This window comes from Thamnophis elegans, chromosome 4, assembly GCF_009769535.1.
Source record: "Thamnophis elegans isolate rThaEle1 chromosome 4, rThaEle1.pri, whole genome shotgun sequence".
In the NCBI taxonomy this organism is placed as follows: domain Eukaryota; kingdom Metazoa; phylum Chordata; class Lepidosauria; order Squamata; family Colubridae; genus Thamnophis; species Thamnophis elegans.
Genome location: NC_045544.1, coordinates 30,667,160 through 30,689,092, shown reverse-complemented (window position 1 = coordinate 30,689,092; position 21,933 = coordinate 30,667,160). Strand labels below are relative to the sequence as shown.

General features: G+C 37.6%; 1 protein-coding gene across 1 annotated transcript; it reads left to right on the top strand.

Annotated features, from left to right (window-relative positions):
* Window positions 1-2,752: 2,752 nt before the first annotated feature.
* Window positions 2,753-18,662, top strand: OSTM1 (osteoclastogenesis associated transmembrane protein 1). Its single transcript, XM_032216571.1, is given in 9 exon segments — window positions 2,753-2,874; window positions 2,877-3,206; window positions 5,399-5,513; window positions 10,030-10,040; window positions 11,140-11,226; window positions 15,137-15,233; window positions 15,236-15,291; window positions 16,328-16,493; window positions 17,752-18,662. Coding segments are annotated over 9 exon segments (954 nt in total). The 5' UTR covers window positions 2,753-2,838; the 3' UTR covers window positions 17,808-18,662.
* The last annotated feature ends 3,271 nt before the right edge of the window (window positions 18,663-21,933 follow it).

The window sequence follows — 21,933 nt, the reverse complement described above, 5'->3', positions numbered from 1 at the left end:
AGACAAATTCCTTGTGTGTCCAATCACACTTGGTCAATAGACGCCTAGAGCACCGCTGGAGGTCCAGTAAATCCGAGTCAGACCGAGCACTGTTAAAAGCCTGCATCAGAGCTTACCTTCTGGCAATTCGGACTGCTAAAAACACATATATTGCCGCTCTGATTGCATCCGCTGAGTTGCGCCCAGCCGCCTTGTTCAGGATAACCCGCTCCCTCCTGAATGTGAGGGATGTGGGCAATCCTTTACGAGGTAGAGCTGAGGAATTTGTCCAATTTCTCGCGGATAAAGTTGCTCGGCTTTGGACGGACCTGGACCTCCAATTGCGCAGAGCCAGCCAAGGTACTGGGGGAGGGTCTTGAGCGACATCTTTGGATTGATTTTCAACTTGTTACTCCTGAGGAAGTGGACAAGGCCATGGGAGCTGTGAGTGCCTCCACGTGTGCGCTGGACCCATGCCCCTCCTGGCTGGTTGTGAACAGCAGGGAGGTGACACGGGGCTGAATCCAGGCGATAGTTACCGCCTCCCTTCGGGAGGGTTTCTTTCCCCCCGCATTAAAGGCGGTGGTGGTGAGACCACTCCTGAAGAACCCATCTTTGGATCCAGCCATTCTAAATAACTATCGTCCAGTCTCCAACCTCCCCTTTGTTGGGAAGGTTGTTGAGAAAGTGGTGGCCTCTCAGCTCCGGCGGTCCTTGGATGAAACCGATTATCTAGACTCCTTTCAGTCTGGATTCAGGCCTGGCTACAGCACGGAAACTGCTTTGGTCGCACTGACCGATGATCTCTGGAGAGCCAAGGACGGGGGTCATGCCTCCATCCTAGTGCTCCTTGACCTCTCAGCGGCCTTCGATACCATCGACCATGGTATCCTTCTGCGACGGTTATGTGAGGTGGGGGTGGGAGGCACCGTTCTTTGGTGGTTCTCCTCCTACCTCTCGGACAGGTCGCAATCGGTGTTGGTTGGAGGGCAGAGGTCGACCCCTAGGCCCCTTAAGTATGGGGTGCTGCAGGGTTCGGTCTGTCCCCCCTCCTGTTTAACATCTACATGAAGCCGCTGGGTGAGATCATTTGGCGGCACGGGATAAAATATCACCAGTACGCGGATGATACACAGCTCTATCTGTCCGCCCCGTGCCAACTCAGTGAAGCGGTTGACGTGATGTGTCAGTGCCTGGAGGCTGTTAGGGTCTGGATGGGGGTAAACAAGCTTGCACTCAATCCTGACAAGACCGAGTGGCTGGTGTGTTTCCCTCCCAATAATTGGCCATGTATTCCATCTCTCAGGCTGGGGGGTGAAATTGTACGCCCCTCAGACAGGGTTCGCAATTTGGGAGTCCTCCTGGACCCACAGCTGACTTAGAACACCATTTGTCGGCTGTGACCAGGGGGGCATTTGCCCAGGTTCTCCTGGTGCACCAATTGCGTCCCTACCTGAACCGGGAGGCCTTCACAACAGTCACTCACGCCCTTGTGACTCAAGACTGGACTACTGCAATGCGCTCTACATGGGACAGCCCCTGAAGAGTATTCGGAGACTTCAGCTTGTCCAGAATGCAGCCGCGCGAGCGATTGTGGGTGCACCCCGGTACACCCACGTTACACCTATCCTCCGCGAGCTGCACTGGCTGCCTATTGGTCTCCAGATACGCTTCAAGGTGCCTAGTCGTCACTTATAAAGCCCTTCATGGTATTGGACCTGGGCACTTGAGAGACCGCCTGCTGCCAATCACCTCCAACAGACTTATTAGATCCCACAGACTAGGCCTCCTCCGAATCCCATCCGCCGGCCAATGCCGATTGTCTACCACCCGGAGGAGGGCCTTCTCTGTGGCTGCTCCAGCCCTCTGGAACGAGCTCCCCGTGGAGATTCGGACCCTTACCACCCTCCAGGCTTTCCGCAAAGCCGTTAAAACCTGGCTGTTCCGGCAGGCCTGGGGCAGATGAGTTCCCAGCCCCGCTTGAATTGTGTGGCTGTTGACTGCTTTTAAATTGTCTCTGTTGTTTGTTTGTTATCTCTTCCTTTTGTCTGTATTCCCTCCCCTGGGTCTGTTAGCCGCCCTGTGTCCCTCCGGGAATAGGGCGGCATACAAGTGAAATAAACCTTAAACCTTAATAAATAATTCTATATACATGGTTTATTTGGTTTTGGATTAGCAGCATGCTTTTTAAAGCAGTGATTGAACAAACAACGGCATAGTGTAAAATATGTCTGGCATGACTGAGTTCAGTTTATTACTTTACAATATGGGTACTTTGATTTTAGTATATGTTGTTCATATCCAGCCATTGATTTATGGCTCAGAAAATCAGACAATTAAACAAGCCATATAGGAAGTTATACTATCCAAACCAGCGGGTCTAAAATGCACTTGTCATGCTTGATGTCAGCTTCCAACAACTGGCATTTATTTATAACTAAATATTCCAAAACATGCATGACTTCAACTAGAAAATAAGCAATAAAAGTCACCTCAAAGTTTATATTCATACACTGGATAATTGGTGGCATTTATAATGTACTAAAGTAAAAAAAAAAAAAAAGAATCCACGGGGCGCAACTGATTCGCTGCATAAACGCCAGTTTGAAAACACTAGCGCGAGCCAGTACGAACAAAATCTGTTGATAGGTTAGACTCCGCCCCCAATAAACAGACGGGTGACATCCCCGCTCTTAGAACGCCAAATCCTCGGGAGCCAATGAAACGCCGCGTTTCGCCCAGCTCCCGGACGCTGCTGCTGTAGTTCTTCGGCCGCACGTGATCGTCTTCCTCAGTGGCAGGCGCGGAACTAGGAAGTGGTCGGTTTCTTTGTCGTCTTCCTCGCCCGCGGTGGCAGTTATGAGCTCGGCCACTCTGCTGCTGCTGCTGCTGCTGCTGCCCGCATCTTGTTGGGCCTCTGTGCCGGGGAGAGTCTCATCCCCGGCCGACATCTGTTACTGCAAAGCGGTTTGGAAGAAATAGTTTTGGGAGGCCGACGTGGCGCCTGGCCCTTGGCCCTGGAGGACCTGTCTTCGCTCGAACCGGAGTTCTTAGGGGTCCCGCAGGAGCCGCAGCTGGATCCAGAGTGCAAGGAGCTCTTGAGTGCCTTCGCCAATAGGAGCATAAGATTGGCTGGCTGCTTAATCCAGAACGCCCGGCCTGTGACGCTCTGCCAGAACTGCTATCATCAATTTGGGGAAGTCATGCAGCAGTTCGAGAACATCGAGGTGCGTCGATCGGGTTCCTTAAACACTGGGCTCAAGCGTTAGAGTCTTTCCGTTTCCCCCGGAACAGTTTTGCTCTATCGATGCTGTCCCACTATTGTCCCGCAAGTACTTCTTGTTGAAGCAATAAAGATTCTTGTGGTGCATTGTAGAACTTGTTGTTTTTGTGGATTGCAGTTGCATCGAATGAAGTGGGGTCTCTACTTATCTACATGTTGGTTAGACTCTACCGTTTAAGGGTCCAACAAGGCTAGTTGTGCAGCTGCCACCGAAAATCGTGGCAGTTTTTTTGGAAATTATAATTTGATTTGCTTGTTTTGTTGGCTACCGTTAAATTCTCTTGAAATTTCAATGCTTGGGATAACACAGTGTGCTTTGTCTAAAAACACTGCCCATGGTTTTTCAAAATTGTACTGGTTAAACCTTTTTATCTGGGGGGGGAGGGGAGGCTCGTCCCTTATACTGTGGAATAAAACCTGCAACCTGCTTCTGTGGCTGATGGGAACTCATGAAACAAGTGGGAGCTACAATAAACATATATAGCCTACCTTAGAGTAGATAGGTTCTTTCTGGGATGCAAATTAGATTTTGTTTCCTTGTCAGTGGGATTGCTTTTAAGTGTCTCTATCTTTGCAGCAAGGAGAATTAATTGGCGTTTGCTTTTGATAAAATATAAAGTTGTGCAGATGAATGCTTGGAGAATCAATTTCTTTGCCCTCCTCAGCAAGTGACGACATCTGATTGATCTGCAAAGATGAGCAGTATCAGGCCTGCTTATAATTGGATAGGTAGGAGGACATTACAGGAGACTAGGCTACATTTGGAAGATGAAAAATACAATGACCAACCTCTTCCTTATCATGCCAAAAAGCCCTGTGCCTATATAAGCGTATAAGTCACTGGGAATGTGACTGAAAGGATAGTTTAGGTAAACTTTGAATTTGCCATTTTCCATATTCATATACAATAGGTATAGGCTTTCAATGAGCTATCCACATATTTATCCCCTGGTTTACAAATCCCAGACAGGCACAAAAACCTAAATTACTGAATACTTCATCGATCATTATGGAAGGTATTCAGCCTGGTGTCTACAAATTCTGAAAAATTAGAAATAAGAAAAATCAACTGGCTTGACTGAATCTGAAAAAAAATCACATTGTCACTTTAAATTAAATTCAATGTAGCAATTACTGCTTTGCATCAGGAGGAACTTAAGACAAAGCGTTATTGCTGGAAAAAGATAGAAGTATGCATTCCATCATATGATTTTTCACATGTTAAAAATCACAGAAATAGAAAATGTGCAAGAACTGATTGGAATGGAATGTTCTCTTGCATTGCAGCCTGTAAGTAGAGTTAATCAAATAGATGCAAATGCTTTTATTAATTAAGGATGGCTCAACTTCTCTTCCATACAGACCTGCTGGGGATGAGGGGACTTTCTAAAACAGATTTGGGAATTGTGGGGGGTTTGGATGAAAGATGATTCATTTGTATAAGTGGACCCACTTGGGCATTGATGAATTTTATCTCAGAATATTTTCATCAGCAAAATATTTTCAGAACATTTCTTTGTTTATAAAAAAAAATCACTAAAATATTTGCAAAATGCATGGATTTGATATCCAAGTTACAAGAATATCCCAAATGTGCTTTTTCAAGATACAACTGGACTTTCTTGTTCCAGTTGCCTCTTGAAAAACACCTTTGGGACAACCATGACCTAGATGACTGAGAATCTCCATAGATATTAAGTTACAAGAATGTAGATATCTCAACTTGTCATTTATATATTATAAAAATACAAAGATATCTAATGGAGAAACTTAAAAGATGTTCTCAGCAACTGGTGGATTAACACAGAAATTCCTTGAGAGCTGTTTCAGTTCCCTGAGCAATTTAATTGGGAAAAGATGCCAGGGCCGTCTTTTATGCCATTTATTTGTATAGTATATGTATGTTCCAATTTTATTAGGAAGGTAACATGTTTATTTGTTCAAGTGAACTACAATGCAACACTATATTTACTCAGAAATAATGGTTTTCTAACCCAGTGGGGCCTTCCCCAGTGGAAAGCTAGTTTATATAGGTTAGTAGCTTTAAAATGCAATCCTTCGATACCATAGGTATTGCATACTTGATTGCTGGATCTGCTAACAAATGATTTCTATATGTATATTTTCTCCTTGCAGAATACTACTAAGAGTAACCGATGTGCCCAAAGTCTCTTGATGTCAGACAGGCTGCAGATGGTTGCACTTGTGAACACGTTTTTTAATGACACATGGATAAAAGCTAACTGTGCAAGTATGTACTCTTTTTGACTGCTTTCTTGTCTATATTTGAATATTCAATATGAATAAAAGACAGTATTTTTTTTTACTTTTTAAAAGCTGTATATAAAGGTAATACACAACACTTCAATATGTATGCTTCTTCTCTGGTGTTAGTTTTAATATAAGAGATAATGTTTCCCAGAACTAAGTAATTGCTTGTTCATTGTTCTCAGTTTCTACAAATCCTGATTGGGTTCATATGCTTATGCCTTGCATAAGAATATTACAATGTATTCATTTGAACCCATAGAACCCACACATAATAGTTTATAATTCACAGCAGCTGACTTTATACAATATACTAAGCTAAAGCCAAACAAACAAAACCACAGTATAATGAAGATATTATTTCTGGAATGATCTGTGAGGAATGGACCGGGTGAAGACGTGCAGGTAAACTGAGAACATGGCAATCCACCATGCTTATATGGTAAGTCTGAAAAGCCTGTGTTTCTTTTGATGGAATGGCATATCCTTTTTAAACGAGGTGTATAGTATCTGCTGTGTTAGTCATATGTGTATTACCATTATTAGTTAAATGAACTGATTGATATTTTTGTTGCATAATCAGGACACTGTGGTTATAGTTGTATTTCTCAATTGTTACTTTGATTCTGTTCATTAAAATAGGAAGGGAAATTACATGATGATGATTTAGGAAATATAGCAATAGCAATAGCAATAGCAGTAGACTTATATACCGCTTCATAGGGCTTTCAGCCCTCTCTAAGCGGTTTACAGAGAGTCAGCATATTGCCCCCAACAATCTGGGTCCTCATTTTACCCACCTCGGAAGGATGGAAGGCTGAGTCAACCCTGAGCCGGTGAGATTTGAACCGCTGAACTGCTGATCTAGCAGTAGCCTGCAGTGCTGCATTTAACCACTGCGCCACCTCGGCTCTTAAATATCTAAAATAATGTGCTGTTCATCATTGTTTAAAATCCATAAGCTTGCATCATGTGTACATACATACATACATACACACATACATACAGTATATATACATATGTAGATGTATAGAATATATATGTAGGAAAAGTGAGGGGAAAAAGGGAAAATACAGTGTTTTACATAAATGTTTTGATAAACATGTATGTAAGGGGTGTTAAACTCACATGACCTATCAGGACTTCCCCCCTTCGCTAAACCAGGCATGGATGTGGCCAGCACATGATCCATCTGGCCCGCAGGCTGCGAGTTTTACAGCTCTAGTGTATGTGTATGGGCTTTATTGATGTTTATACATTATGTTCACTGCCTAGAGATTGTAGGATGGGCCCATAGATTTGAGAAAGAAAATAGAACAATTAATGCATGAGGTTTAAGGTACCAGGTAGGAAATCATGAGACTATGAGTTCTAGTTCTGCCTAAGGCCTCTGTCTCAGCTCATCTTGCCTCACTGGGTTTTTGTGGGGAAAATGGAGGAAGGAGTATAGGTATATCATTGCCTTGAGTTGTTTATAAAAATAATAAAAGGCAGATTATAAAATTAATAAATACTGGACAGCCATGTAAACCATTTGAATGTATCATAATCAGCAACAGATAGTCTGAATCTGTAAGCAACTTGTTCATAAACTGCAAGTTGAATTAATTGCATGAAGCTTAATTATTTCTTGGTTCTTGATGCATGATTATGTCAATATATGTGAACTTGTTCCAGCAATTCAGTGCTGTATAGGGAAATAGTGATATCCAAGAAAATACATTTTTACTGATACATACATGTAAATACCCGTTCATAAACGTTTACAGCCCTGTTGTTTCAATTTATCACAAGAGTGTTGTATAGCCACACAATTGACATTGAGTTGATGCATGTGATCCTTATTTATTAAATTTCTAAGGCTGTTAGGCCATAATGATTTGAAAAACAATTCAAAACAATGTAACACCTAGGGGGAAAAAACGATGCCTGTAGAAACAATAAAATTCACCAGTTGAATTCAAAACATGCCCATAAGAGGTCCACCCCATATGCTAGTCCAGGGACTGGGGAAGAGCCAATTTTTGAGAGCCTATTTAAACAAGTTCAGGTAGGGGCCATACAGAACACTATGGGAGATACTGTTCTCAAGGACAAGCACTGCAACAGCATATTTGTGTATGAGTGTTCCTTTGGACATTGGATGTGAATATCCTTCTAGAATCTGTTTGTGTTAGCCCTTTGTTTTCTTGTTGTAGCTTATAATAGTAGAATCCTGAAAGACTGCCAGAGTTTTCCTCTGTCTCTGTTATATCTCTTATACCATAAAAAATCAAGGTGGAGTTGAGTCTCTCTCTCATGCTCCTGTCTTTTATCATATTATGATATTGTTACAGTCTCTCTTATCTTTTAAGGATTCTGTTAATTGTTCTTGCATCCTCTTCATTTTTATCCCTGCATTTTTCTACAGTTGGTGGTTTTCATCTGCCAAAACAATGTTAAGTAAAATGTTTCTAACGAATATACTTGATAGGGAAGCTGATTTGAAAATCACCTTAAATTGTGGGTGTGTATTTTAGACAAATAACGGCTAATTTTGCCAAGCAAATATACTGCCTTTTTTACTTGTACTTAACACAGACTTGTAAAGGTAATTATAGTTCACTGGTGTATTGTGATAAGAATGACACATGGTTTGGCACAGCTGAAAGGCATGTTTAGAAGCCATATTTAATGGCTGTTGTTTAATATTAAACAACTATTGATGATCCTAACTGTAGTTTGCAGTTGCCTTTTTCCTAGAAGTCATAGTTGAGATTAAACCTCTATTCAAGAATTGGAGATGACACTGAACTTCATTATTTTGTAACAAAAAGTAGACATACAACCTCCATAGTGCCACTGATGAAAAAGAGGACAGAGAATAGCATCCAGGCACAAGGTTTGTTGATATAAAAGAGTGAAGGTTCATTCTCTGAGCTTATTGGTTGGTTTCTGAACATTTCGTTACAAGGCTAGGTAACATCTTCAGAAGAGTTTGGGGAAATGCCAGTGTCAGAATTCTTCTGTCTATAAGGGCTTCAGGTGTGGGTGTGTCAAGGGTTTTGTGATGCGTCAGCTTTAAATCATCAGTGAGTCTTGTGATGGGTCTTTGTGTGTGTGTGTGTAAATCTATCACATATATCATACTATATTTAGACTGATATTCTCCTTATCACTACATGGCACTCAAAGTCAGTCTTACTCAGGAACAATTTATTAAAAATATACAGGGGAACTTCTCTCCACTGGAATGTGTGCTTTGGGCTATGCCATGTGCAGTATTTATACGCTGACTGGTTCTGTGTGGCCTCTAGCTGTTGATTAGATATTGATGGCTGGTCATTAAGTCATTGGCTGTTGTTTCTCTGTGCTGCCAAGTCCTAGACCTAGTCCAAAGCTTTAAGTACCTTCAGTTGAAAGAGTATAGAGGCCTCCTTGAGTTCTTTACAATTCAGATGCAACAATTTGACATTCTAAGGGGACAAGTAAATAAGGCTTTTTGTGTGTGAAAGAATAGCTTTAAAAAAAAAAGAAACACTTTTTGAAGATGCCTTAAATGATAGTTACAGTATCTTAAACTAGTAGTGGACAACTTGGTACTACACAGATATCTATCTGAGTGTGACTCCCACAGTCTTGCTGTTACTCATGCCAATTAAGGCTGATGAGATTTGGATATTAAAGCATCTGTTATTTTAGCCCTCATTTGTTTCCTCTCTATGCTCCTCTTTACACAGAGTTGTTTTATGGAATCATACAAAGCCACTGTGGGTTATCTCAAAATTTACTTATGAGATCACTTTCTAATTTCATCCAATTGGGTAATTTCAAATGGTATAAGGACTACTAGTTAATGTCCATATCAATGTTAAAAGAGAAAATATAGATCATATGATAGAAGCCTGATACTGTTATGTACTACTGGATCAGAGGTGGGTTGCTGCCGGTTCGGCCCGGATTGGGCAAACCAGTAGTAGTAGCAGCAGGAGGCTCTGCCCACCATCTGGACGCTTCTGCGCATGTGCGCCCAAACTGGTAGTAAAACAATTAGCAACCCACCTCTGTACTGGACGCCTTGTTAAGCCTAGCCATTTATGTCCTCTTTGTTGAGTTTAAATATTCTCATCCTTCTCAATCTTACTGCTGCCTCTGATTCAACTGAGCTTTTCTCCTCCCCTATTTTCCTTTGTTTCTAAGCTTCTGCAATCCTAACTTCAGCAAGAAATTGTTCCACATGCTTAATCTACTCTTTCACAGACTGGATTCACATTAGATGTTTGGCAAAAGGTGGTTTATTTCATTGTGGCATAGCGTGTTATCTATGCAAACATTGCATATTTTATAATCCCTAATTAAACAAATCATGGGTTAATGTGATTTGTGAATTTATTGTGTATTTCTGTCTCTTCCCCCCCCACCCCCAAGATCCTATTGTTTCCTGTGCTTGTTTAGTGTCACTTATTTTGTGGTGATACACATTCTATATCTACCCTTCCACCTTTGGAAATTGAAGGCAGATTGTTTGGATGCCTCTTCCTATCCAGACATTTTTCCTTCCAAGCTGCCTTTTCCTTCACTGCTGTTACTTTCTGATAACACCAATATTACCTAGTCACCCCTACATTTCTATATCTTGTCAAATTATGATACTTTCTTCTATTATTAAAAGAAAAAAAATTCCTTCAATGAAAACTGTTGTCTATGTCCAGATCCCTCCATCCCCACCCCCAGTTGTATCCCCATGTTCACTTAAAGCCATCTTGTTCCCTACTATAGGTTTCCTCATCTTTCTGATTAGCAACTTTACAATTTCCTTCATTTTATTGTTTTTCTTTTCAATAAGGTCACTTCTCTCATATTCTTTTGCTCCCTGTTATGTCTGGTATAACCCCTAGACCAACAACCCTTATTCCTGCTAAGCTTCAAAACTCAGAATTTCTACCATTTTCTACCTTTCTACCATTTCTACCCCTATTTATTTATCCTGGGGGTAGATTGAGCATTTTATTGCTTAATTTGGCAATATTTGACAACAAAGTTTCCAAGAATTTATAACACCTTTATTTTGGAATATATTTTCCCCCCATTTTTTGGGCAAAAGATCTGAGGTTTTGGCTTGTCACCAGGGTACCAACCTAGCATCTCTTTTTCCTCTTTCCCTTCCTCTTCTTCCTAGCATCATCTTAGTGAAGGAAGAGTGCACTTAATGGGCAATGATGTTCCTCTCCCCCCATCCCAATCAGATCCTGAAGTGTATGGAATCTATTTTAGATCCCCTCTTTTGGGGGTGGGTTTTTTATTTTTTTTGCTCTTTACAGAATTCAGCAGCATGCCATTGGAGAACTGTATAAAGAAGAGAGAATTGTTTAAAGAAGGGATAACTGTAAAAAGAAGGGGACTGCATGTGATGATGTAGTGTCACTGATTGTGAATGCCCTTAGCCTAGCATTTGTCATCCTTTTCATTGCAGGTTCATAGATTATACTGTCATACTTACACAACTGAAAATTTAAAAGCAGAATAGCTATCTGTAAAATAAATAAGCCTTTATCTAAAATAGCCTTTTGGAAATAGATACTGGCAATTTATTGATGCTTTTGACTCTTCTTTCATAGATTGTTTAAAAGGAGAAGAACGAAGGCTTATCAGCTAGTACAGTGACGTTCCTGGCCTTATACAATGAAACAATGACATGCTTTAAACAGAACCTCCAGGTACTTAATATTGTTTATTAAGGGTACCGTTGAGCCTCTAATTGTGTAGTGAATTTCCCCCTTTTTTTTTCAGACCAAGGCGCTGCAAATATAATTTACCAACTCTTACACAGTTTAAGCAGATAAAACAATTATCTTTAAAATGCAGGTGTTCACTACTGAGAACCAAATGCATCCTAATTAATGTTCACCTCCATTTCATATGCAATTATGGCGCTGTTTTGGTTTCACAATAGTTGATAATTATATAGGAAGAGTCGTATAATCTCTTCATATAGTAAATCACTTTTTACATTATTCTAGGCCTTGTCACCTGATATAACTATATGGGTCATCTGGTATGTTATTGTAGTATGAGTTTAGTCGTGGATACATAGCTATTTAAAAAGTTGGTTTTTCACATATAGTATCTGCTATTAAAAGCTTTCTAAATCTAGTATCACTGTAAAGTTGGAAAGATATGGCCAACTCCTAGGATATGATCCAACTATGTTCAGAACTATTATGCTTTTTTATTCAAAACATCAGATCTGTATATCCCATATCTTAATTTATATCATCAAAGTGTTTATTGTTATGAAGGATGATATCAGAATTCTAACCAGAAGCTTAAAATAGTCTCTGTAGAAATCCAATTAATTTGTAATTTGCAAGGTATTTATCACTGCTCTCCCTTGATTGTTACATTTAGAATAGGAATCATACTCCTACTACTATAATATATGGCTGTGCAACCAAACCATGTATAATCATTGAACTATTTTGGCAAATCAGACATTAAAAAATGAGGGAAAAAAATCTGTTTTTATTTTTTATTTCTTAGTGAAGAAGAAAATGCCAAGCCCAGTATTTATGATTTTACATTTAGTTTCAAATATTGAAAAATAGTCTTGTGTTTTTGAATTCAATCAATTCTTTTCTCTTCTTATTGAAGAATAATGTGAGCATTTTATTTAGCCACAAAAGTGACTTTTTTGGGGAACATCCCCCCCCCCCTTATATAGAAAAGTTAAGTACCTATGAACTATTAGAGAAGGCAAAGTTAGAATTAGTGGAGTTGCATAAGATTTTTTTTCATTACTGAAGAATGAATGACACAGATGAATTAAATGGAACATTGGGTAGAATCAGAGTGAATTATGAGAAAACTCAGCTGAGAAGATTCTGAATTATAATAAAAGAAAAAAAGTTATCAGGATAGGTATAGAATTAGAAAAAAATGGAACTTCATATAGAAACTTCTGTTCCCCATGTTTCCTTCCATGTGGAGGGAAAAAACCGCCAGTTCTATACATATTCACAAGAGGCATTTCAGTGTAATCTGCGGAAGCTGCTTAAAAAAACTTATTGTGATTGGGCACTTTTACCATCAGGAAGGTGTGCAAATCTTTAATTGCCTTCAGTTGAGAGTATAGAGGGCCCCTTCAGAACTTTATATTTCAGATGCAACAAGTTGACATTCTCTTAAGAGGACAAGGAAAGGCTTCTGTTTGTGAACACTGCCTGCTTTACATATTTATTTTAAACACTGGGGTGAATTTACTCAACCTTCCATAATCCGTATACTCTGTGGACAAATTGGAAATTCTCTGATAATTTGGGATTTTTTTTTGCTGATTTTCAATTAATATGACCACCCATCTCAAATTCATGACTACAAAATTTTAAATTAAAATGTAACTTAAAATTTTAAATTAAAAACTATATAAAAACCATAGAAGTACAATTAGTAGCTAAGGTAAAAAAAAACCATTAAGAGCAATTAACCCAATTACCTCATGGGCTTCACCCCATACCAATGATAGAACCATGCCTTTAAGACCTTACAAAAAGCAAGTTGGGTTGGGATTAATCCTGTTTCCTGAGGGCTGATATTCAAAGGGCTAGTACCATGAAGGAAAGCCTTTCTTCTTGGATCCTGCCAGATAATATTCCCTGGTAAAGTCCCTGTCCTGCTGGAATTTATGGGATGATAGACATAATTGGGAAAAAACAGTCCCTCAAAGAACTCAGCCTCATTCCTTGAAGGGTTTTATAGGTATTACCAACACCTTGAATGTCCATGCTGCTGGATTCTGCATCAGCTGTAGTTTCCAGATAAAATGCATTGCTATAGTCCATTTGGGAAGTGACCATAGCATGAGGGATTATGAGCAGGGTCTCTTGGTCAAGAATGAACATAACTGGCACATAACAGAAAATTATGCAGTGTTCCTTCTGGCCACAACTACTACTTGTTCTGTGAACAGGAGCTGCAGTTGAACTGGAAGATTCCCAAAATGCACACAGGGTCTGTTAGGGCAGAAGAATACTGACATTTTGCCACCATTACCCCCACAATCTTTTTGAAGATTGTGTATATTTAAATACATCCTCTGTATTTATATTATCCTTGATACTGAATAATATAGTACTTTTCCGTTCATTTGTCTTTTTCTTCTGTTTTTCATGTTTCACTGTTGATCAGATATCAAATGTTAAAATGTGCTGTTGTGGTGGGTTCTGCTATACCAAAACAAAGTACTGATTGTTGATGTAACAGTCATTAACATAACTGTTTTGCATTGATGTGAGAATAGTCAGGAGCTATTGAATAATGAGCATTGTCAGCAGGAGGTAAATGAAAAGAATAGCGGAAGTTGGACAAGAATGGATATACTGACAGCTTGAAAACATATTAATTATTTTCACCCAACATCCTAGTTGCTGCATTTTGGCAGCATTTATCTTTCACATCACATTCTGCAATTTCCTCGCAACCCATACTTTTAAGATATCTTACAAGATAATTCCATACCTTCCTGAATTGCTGATGTGACAACTTGCCTCTCCTTAAGTATTAACATCATGTACCTATTTAGTTTTAGCGGAAGGAGCAATCATGAACTCAGAATTGTGTGTGTTTGTGTATCTGTGTGTGCATGGCCCTGCTTGCATGCTTGCCTTCAAGTCCCTTTTCTTGCTACTGATTTTGGAAGTGTTTTATCATCGTTTCCTTCCTAGGGCTAAGAGAAAGTGATTGGCTCAAGATCATGCAACTGGCAGGATTAGATTAGTTTCCTGTTTCTAGTCTGGGGCCTTAACTATTACACCAGACTGGATCCATTAATTCAGGAGTTTCCTATAAAAGGATGACTATTACATCACAGGAATAACAATAATATAACGATATGAATATTTACCAAGAGTTTTAGTTAGACTTTCAGGTGAGATTCTGAGAATGATAAATCTTGGCCATAGTGAATGTTTGCTTAGATTTGCTCTATAAAATATTTATTAATGATACTGTATCATAAAGACTCACTAAACCAGGGAGCTTAAGGAACCCATGCATCAAAATCTTTATTTGTATTTTTGGAGTGTTTTCTTCGGTAGAAAATAGTGGTAGTCCTCAACTAACAACCATTAATTCAGCAACCATTCAAAGTCACAACGGCAACTGAAAAAATTTACTTACAATTGATTCTCAAATTTATGACTCTCTCAACATCCTTATGGTCACATGATCAAATTTTGAGTGCTTGGCAAAATGGCATGTATTTATGACTATTGCATGGTCCTGGAGGTTATGTAATTGCCATTTGCAATCTTTCAAGTTGGCTTCTGATGTTAATGCGGGGAGCTGGATTCGCTTAATGACTACATGATTCACTTAACAACTGTGATTCACAACTGTGGCGAAAAGGTCATAAAACTAGGCATGAGTCACTTAATATCCACCTTGTTTAACAATGGAAATTCTAGTCACTATTGTAGTACAAGTTGAAGACTGACTGTAGGAATTTCCATTTATCTTGCAATTGTTTTTTTGAAAATTGTGGCAGTCTTTTGCGTTTGGATTCAAACTCATTTTGAATTTCTAATCTGTTATTTTAAAAAAATAATTTCTTGGTTTATACTGTACGGCCAGGAAGGAAACCTGCTACCAAATAACTACTCAGTGGTCTGCAAGAACTGCAATGCTGCATATAAAAACTTGAGTTCCCACTACAGTAAGATGCAGAGGAGTGGCAGCATGAAGAATCTGGAGAACAGTTTCATTTGTGCATTGATATAGAGGATGCAGTAAGTCTTACTTTCTATTTTACTTTCCTTATTTGTATCATATCTCAATATACTCTAGTGCAATGACCTTTTCGGTACCGAGTGCTGAAAAGGGAGTGTGGTGGGTGCGGCACTGAGTGCCAAAAAGGGAAAACACAGCTTTTTAAATAATACATAATAAGGGTCGTTCCTGATAAAGAAAGCCTTTTAATGTAGTTTGCTAGTTCATAGGCTTCTGAAATGACTTGATGCCACTTAATCAATTCTACATATATTGATAATAATTTGAATAAACCTATTTCAGGCCTTTTAGTACTTTCCAAGGCTAAATGGCTGAAAACCCACCAGTGTTTCATCTTACAGTAAAAACATCTTTTTCTGGCTGTCCAGTTTTGTATTGTCACCTCCTGAATATCCAGTCTCTATTTACCTCACTGGCTGGTTTCTCAAAGGGGATTAATTGACAGGGATGTCTTTTGCCCATATACTGTGATGTGTTAGCAGTGATGAGGCATATTGTTAGGTGCAGGCTTAGATCCCATCAGCCATTTACATTAACCTTCTATTGTACTTCTGTGGACATCCTTCTGACATTTTCTTAATATGGATCCACTGAGAGGTTTTCATTGGTTTTGTTTAAGACTTTCTTCAAGACACGTTAATTTGGCATCTTCTATATAGCATCTAAATAAGCAGGTGCTCTTACTAATGTATGAAATGATTGGATTGTAGTTAATACAAATTCAAATGTTGAACTATGAAAGAACACCCTTCACAAAGCACTTGACCACTACATTTAAAGCTTTTCACGGTAGACATTTAAAATATATCTGAAAACCCATGAGATTGCTAAATTTGCAAGTGCCATTAAGGATGGCCTGATAATTGTAAAAACTATGTTGCATCTTATCCAGGGAAGCAGGATCTGTACCTAGTAAAAGCTAGACATATTGATGCTCATTCAATGCAAAACTTTGCAATGTACTCAAATATTGATGATTTCTCAGATGTCTTAATTTCCTTGGTGTGTTTTTTTTGTACAATTGTATCCTTCTAGATGAACATCACACAAAGGCTGTGGAGCACAACTTTTAATTGTTCTGTCCCTTGCACAGATACAGTGCCAGTGATTGCAGTTTCTTTGTTCATTTTCTTTCTACCACTTGTTTTCTACTTGAGTACCTTTCTTCACTCAAAGCAGAAAAAACGTGTCCTGATTCGGGGTAAGTAAAATTAACAAATCTTTATGGTTTCTATTGGGATTGAAATTAAAAAAAAGATTACAATGCTGAAAGTGGTTTTTGCATCTAAATGGCATGATGCCCAATGTTGGGTGTTTTGGAATTTGGGACTCTGTTCACAATCTAATTAGAATAATTTGGTTTGGAAGTTGATAATGCATCATTTGATTCCATCCCACTACTGTACTCTTTGAGTGACTAATAAAGCCTTTCTGAGTCAAAGGTGGCAATTCAGATGGAACAAATCAGACAATTGGATGATTTTCTGCTATCTTTTTTTTAAGGAAGTAAGAAGAGGCAGCTTACTATCTAGTTAACTCTTTCTGAACAATATACCTAGCATATTGTTGAACATCTGTGATTAACAATATCATATACAGTATTCTACTATTTATTTATAAAAATATTTGGGTGCCATGATTTAAATAAATGATGTGAAGAAGTCTCTTTTCATAGTATGGTCAAGTTACTGTATATAGGAATAACTGTCTCATATAATTTGACTGTATATGTTGGCTGTTTTGATACTTGGAATAATTCGACAGTTGATAAAAATGAACAAATAACATGTTGCCCAGATAAATAGAGGTCCACCTTGCAATTTAAAAAAGAATTCAATTTCATTTGAGCATGGACAGCAATTATCTCATTTTCAGATTTGTAATTTTGTGTATTTCTGGTTCACTCTTGAATGTGATTTCTTAAGTTTAAATGGTGGCCAAGAGTACTTTGTTCCTGGAAATTAGACCAGACCACAATGAAATAGGCCTTCGTATTCTGTTGTACTCTGTTTACAACTCCCTTTGAACTTGTCTAAATTTAAGATCTATTGCAAAACCCCTTCTCCATCTTTTGCCATGGGAAAACGAGGAAAGGTCTTCTCAATAGTTCCTCATCAGCTTTGCGCCTCTTTGCACTGATTGGCTAGAATAATTCTCTATCTAAAACAAAGCAACGTTATTCTTCTGATTGATTGTAACTATAATGTGGGATTTTTGTATTATCACTATTTTGATATTCACTGTGGGAAAGTATGAGGTCTCACCATGCTGTTGTATAAATGATACAAATTTAATTGGTAATTCAATGATATCATAACAAATATACTATTACTTATGACTTGTTTCAGATGCCTCTCCATACAAAATCTGTTTCTTGGGTCTTAGATTTCTTGTATGAATATGCTATTTGTGAGATTTTATGCTTTTTTGTGGGATTTTATGCTTTTTTCTCTTTCTAGGTAAGCGAATTCACTCAAATGCCAGCTTTGCGAACATCCAAGATAAATCCAACTGAGATTGAGATGAAATGGGATATTAATTTGATTGCTCTGAAGACAATTATAATTTAACTTTACATTATGCTGTAATAAAAGACTGTGTGTCTCAGATAGGTGTATGCACTATTGTGCAATAGTTCTCGGGGATGATATGACCTCCAGAAACAAAAAAGAAACTATATTCTCTCCTTCAATCCTTCTTGAACTTTTGTCTTACTTCCTGATTGGTAAAGTTTTTATACTTTATATAATGGATTAATAACATTGACTTCCATGTATGATGAGCTTATATGAACATTCCTTTCTAATTCTTACCTGAATGCTGATTTATTTAAAAGTTATCATTATTTAAAAATGAAAAAAATGATTCAATGGCTTAATATTTATCAGCAGACAAATCTTAGTGTTTAGTCTACATTGCTACTAAAAATGCTGTTTGACTCATAGAAATAAAATGTGAATTTTATATAGTATATTGCTGGCAATAAAAATGATTATTAGAATTATAATAATTACAGAGTTCGACTTAAGGAAAAATGTCATGTCTTGATATTTCTAGTGTAGTATACTTGAATAAGCTCTTATCTCTATTGACTGGTTAAAAGCAAGATTAACTAATGGAAAGTCTGTTACTTAAATATTCTCTAACCCTAAAATTATTTTTTATGAAGTGGCTTTTTATGTAAGGGTACATAGCATATTTATTAGAATTTACAGGCAGTATTTTATTGCATTTGTATATATTGCTTCGGAAAAGTTACTTAAATTAAAACGAAGGGGAAAAAAAGCTCAACAGTTTGTGGGGGAAATTGGGTTAAGAGGATAGAAAGAATTAACATGTGCAGTATAGGAAATAGTGTCATAGTATTTAATAACGAAGAATATTGATAGATTTGTCTAACATTTTTTAAGAAGTAAATATGAAGACAATTGTAGGCTCTTGGTATCTGTTGTAGAAAAACTTAGTGATTTAATAAAAGGTACATTTATAATGCAATCTTGGGGTTTCTGGGAGGCCATAGAAATACTGCACATTTCTCTCTGCAGGTGGAGAAGAAACTGCTAAAATGGTTCTCTTAAATAGTGTAGGATAGTCCTCAGCTAAAGTTGCCTTGTCAGCCATGCTTGCATCCAGCATTAATAAGAAAATGAAAGCATTGGGGAAAAGTCAAGGGTGTCATTGGACAAGATTTAGCTGGGCTCATACATCATATTGAACTGTGATTCTTTTAAATAATAGTTTGTTCAAGAAACCAAAATTGACTTGGTTTATATGTTAAGCTAAGGGTGAAGAATCCAGTCCCTCATTACCACATTTGAGGATGGGCTAAAATTTTTGGAACCATTTTTTTTGGAGGGATTAAAGCTATTCTTAAAAACTCTTAAATCCCCTCTAATAGACTATTGTTTCATTGTGGGTGAATGAGCCTTCTAAATCATTGCTCTTGGTGCTGGAATAAATGGAGAACTTCTGAAGTTTGTAGAGTTATTGTCCGTTTTCTTAGATCTAATGAAAAGCAATATTAAGAGTAAGGATTTTGTTTAAAATAAAATTTCCTTATTTCCTCCCCTATCTATTTAGTGCTGAATCAACATAAAAATAATTTGCATATGGATTATGCTGTATATTCAGTTGTTTAATCAGTTATTTCTGCCTAAGAAGGCAAAAGTTCTTGCATGGCACTCCTAAATAGTTTGCAGAATTTCTTTTTAAGTAGCTTGGTGGAAGCAGCATTAGATTACTGTTGGAAAAGTAAGGGCATAATACCAAACAGCTTCTAATGAATGAAAAATGCATGGGGGTGGGGTGGGATTGGGGAATATATCCAATTTTAAATGTCATTGTTTCATCCTAAAACTAAATTTTGCCATCTGAATCACAATTGGCTCATGATGCTTGTTCAGTGCAGATTTGGAAAAAGTTGGGGTGTTAAGCCATTCTTAATCAAATGAACTGCTCTGATTGATGCTGAGTTGCTGGCTATATTTTAATGAGATCCACACACACTTATGACTGCGTAATAGTATTAGTGACAAGCTAATTATATTTGATCAGCAGGGCTAGCTGATTTGAAATAAAAATATGCTGACTTCAAGAGAGTTCTGGATTTGGGCCAGAATTACAAAATTGAGCAGGTAATGATTGTAGAAACATGACCTCTATGTTGGATAAAATAATAGAAATAAGAGCAGATGTAGCATAGGTCCTGAAAAAGATTTGTATGTCACTGATACAATAATCTGCCTATTAGCGTGTTTTATATTTTAAGATAGCTATTTTTCTGTTCAGATTTCAAGACATGTAGATTTAGCTACGTCCTGCCCTTTAATAGCATTCACTTGATTTGAGGCATCACATGATGGGGAATGGCTCAAAGCAATCTTTTATTTATGCTGTGAGAGATTTTGTGCATATAAAGGCACAGAATGACAGATTTTCTTATTAAAGACTTTTGCACTAAATATGTCTAAAAGTCACTACTCCCTAGAATGGTGGTTAAGCACTTTTCAAAAAGGTATTTTGATGTAGTTGGTTTTATGATTTTCTTAGTATTTGAGCAAAATGGAAATAACTTTCTATTGTTTTTCTGTATAAATGTAAAAAAGGAGAGACCTAAGTTATTTTTAAACGTGAATATAGCAGTTTTATGATACAATGATGTATTTTTCATATTGTTTAAAATTGTACATGATATATACATACCTTGTTAATGGATTTTCCCTTGTCATTGGTTTTAAATTTTAAACTTTATGTACATGTAAAACTTCTCCAATAAAAAGCCAGAAAAGTGTAATAAACACATGTTTTTTACAATTACTTTGAATTGTAGATTAATTGTATTTATTTTACTGAGAGGATGGCTGTTGAAAAATAATATACATTGGTATTTTTTTATCTGTGACAAAAAAATTCTATTCCAGTATTGGGTGTCAGAACTTTTACTTATATAATGCAACATTTCATTTCCTGTCAAAGTGTTTCATTATATACAGAAAAACATAATTATACATTATATGCAGAATGTAATTAGATATAGAAAAACATGATGAATTCCTTGTTCTGTTGTGTACAGCACCATCAGCCAGCATAAGTATTCTTCCTGGGGATGAGTTCTAGTCCAGCATGTCTGCAGGAGGAAAGGTTAAGAAAGACTGATAAGGTGTTTTGGGTCATCCAAAACCTGGTTCTATTCATTTTTCTCAAATTGATTTTACTTTCATTAGTCATAAAACATACTAATTTCTCCACATATTTCTGTGAAGGTAGTTTATATATTATACAATTAAGTTCAGTCTAATTGTGAAGTATGAATGCATTTGATGTGTACCAGTTACACTGTTGTAAATTTTCTGATAGCGTGCATGTGTAAAAATTTCAAGATAGTAAAATATGCTTGTCATTGAACCATTGACGCAAAGAGACTATTCCTCTTCTCTGTAATGCATTTAAACTTTTGAGATGCACATGATAAAATAATGTCATTGGCTTAGATAATATGCTGGTGTAATTGCTAAATAGTTATTTTGCACACAAAACAAACTTATACAAATATGTCTACTGGGAAATGCTCTTTTCAGTAGTGGAGAAAGTCCACTGATGAACTTTCCTTCTACAGAAAGGCAACAGTGATTTTTAAAAATTTCCTCTTCATTCCTCTCCCAGTAACACTCCTCATACACAATTCTGAAGACTTAGTCAATTAAAAAATGTTTTTGGGAGTATGGAGAACCACAGAGTGAAAATAAAGTGATCTAAATGCTCTCTGGCCTCACATTAGACCAGTGGAGTAACTCACGTGATTTTATTCTGGGCACCTCTGGATCAGTCCCCTTTATAGTTGGACTGACTTATCAAATCTTTTTGATAAAATTCTAGAACTGTCTTTCTGGACACATCTAAATTGAAATGTAACCCAGTGCTTATCTAACAACTACTGGGATAGTTAGCATAAGACACCTAACAAATGGGCTCATATTTCATGCTGGGCTAAGTCAAGCCACTCTGAATTAACCATAATATGTGACTGGACATTGTTCTCATACTCATTAGGAGACCAAAAGTCTGTAGACTGCAAGAAAATGGGAGAAAATAGGGTGTTCAGAATTACAAAACCACAGTCCTAGGCTAGCCAAAATAATACC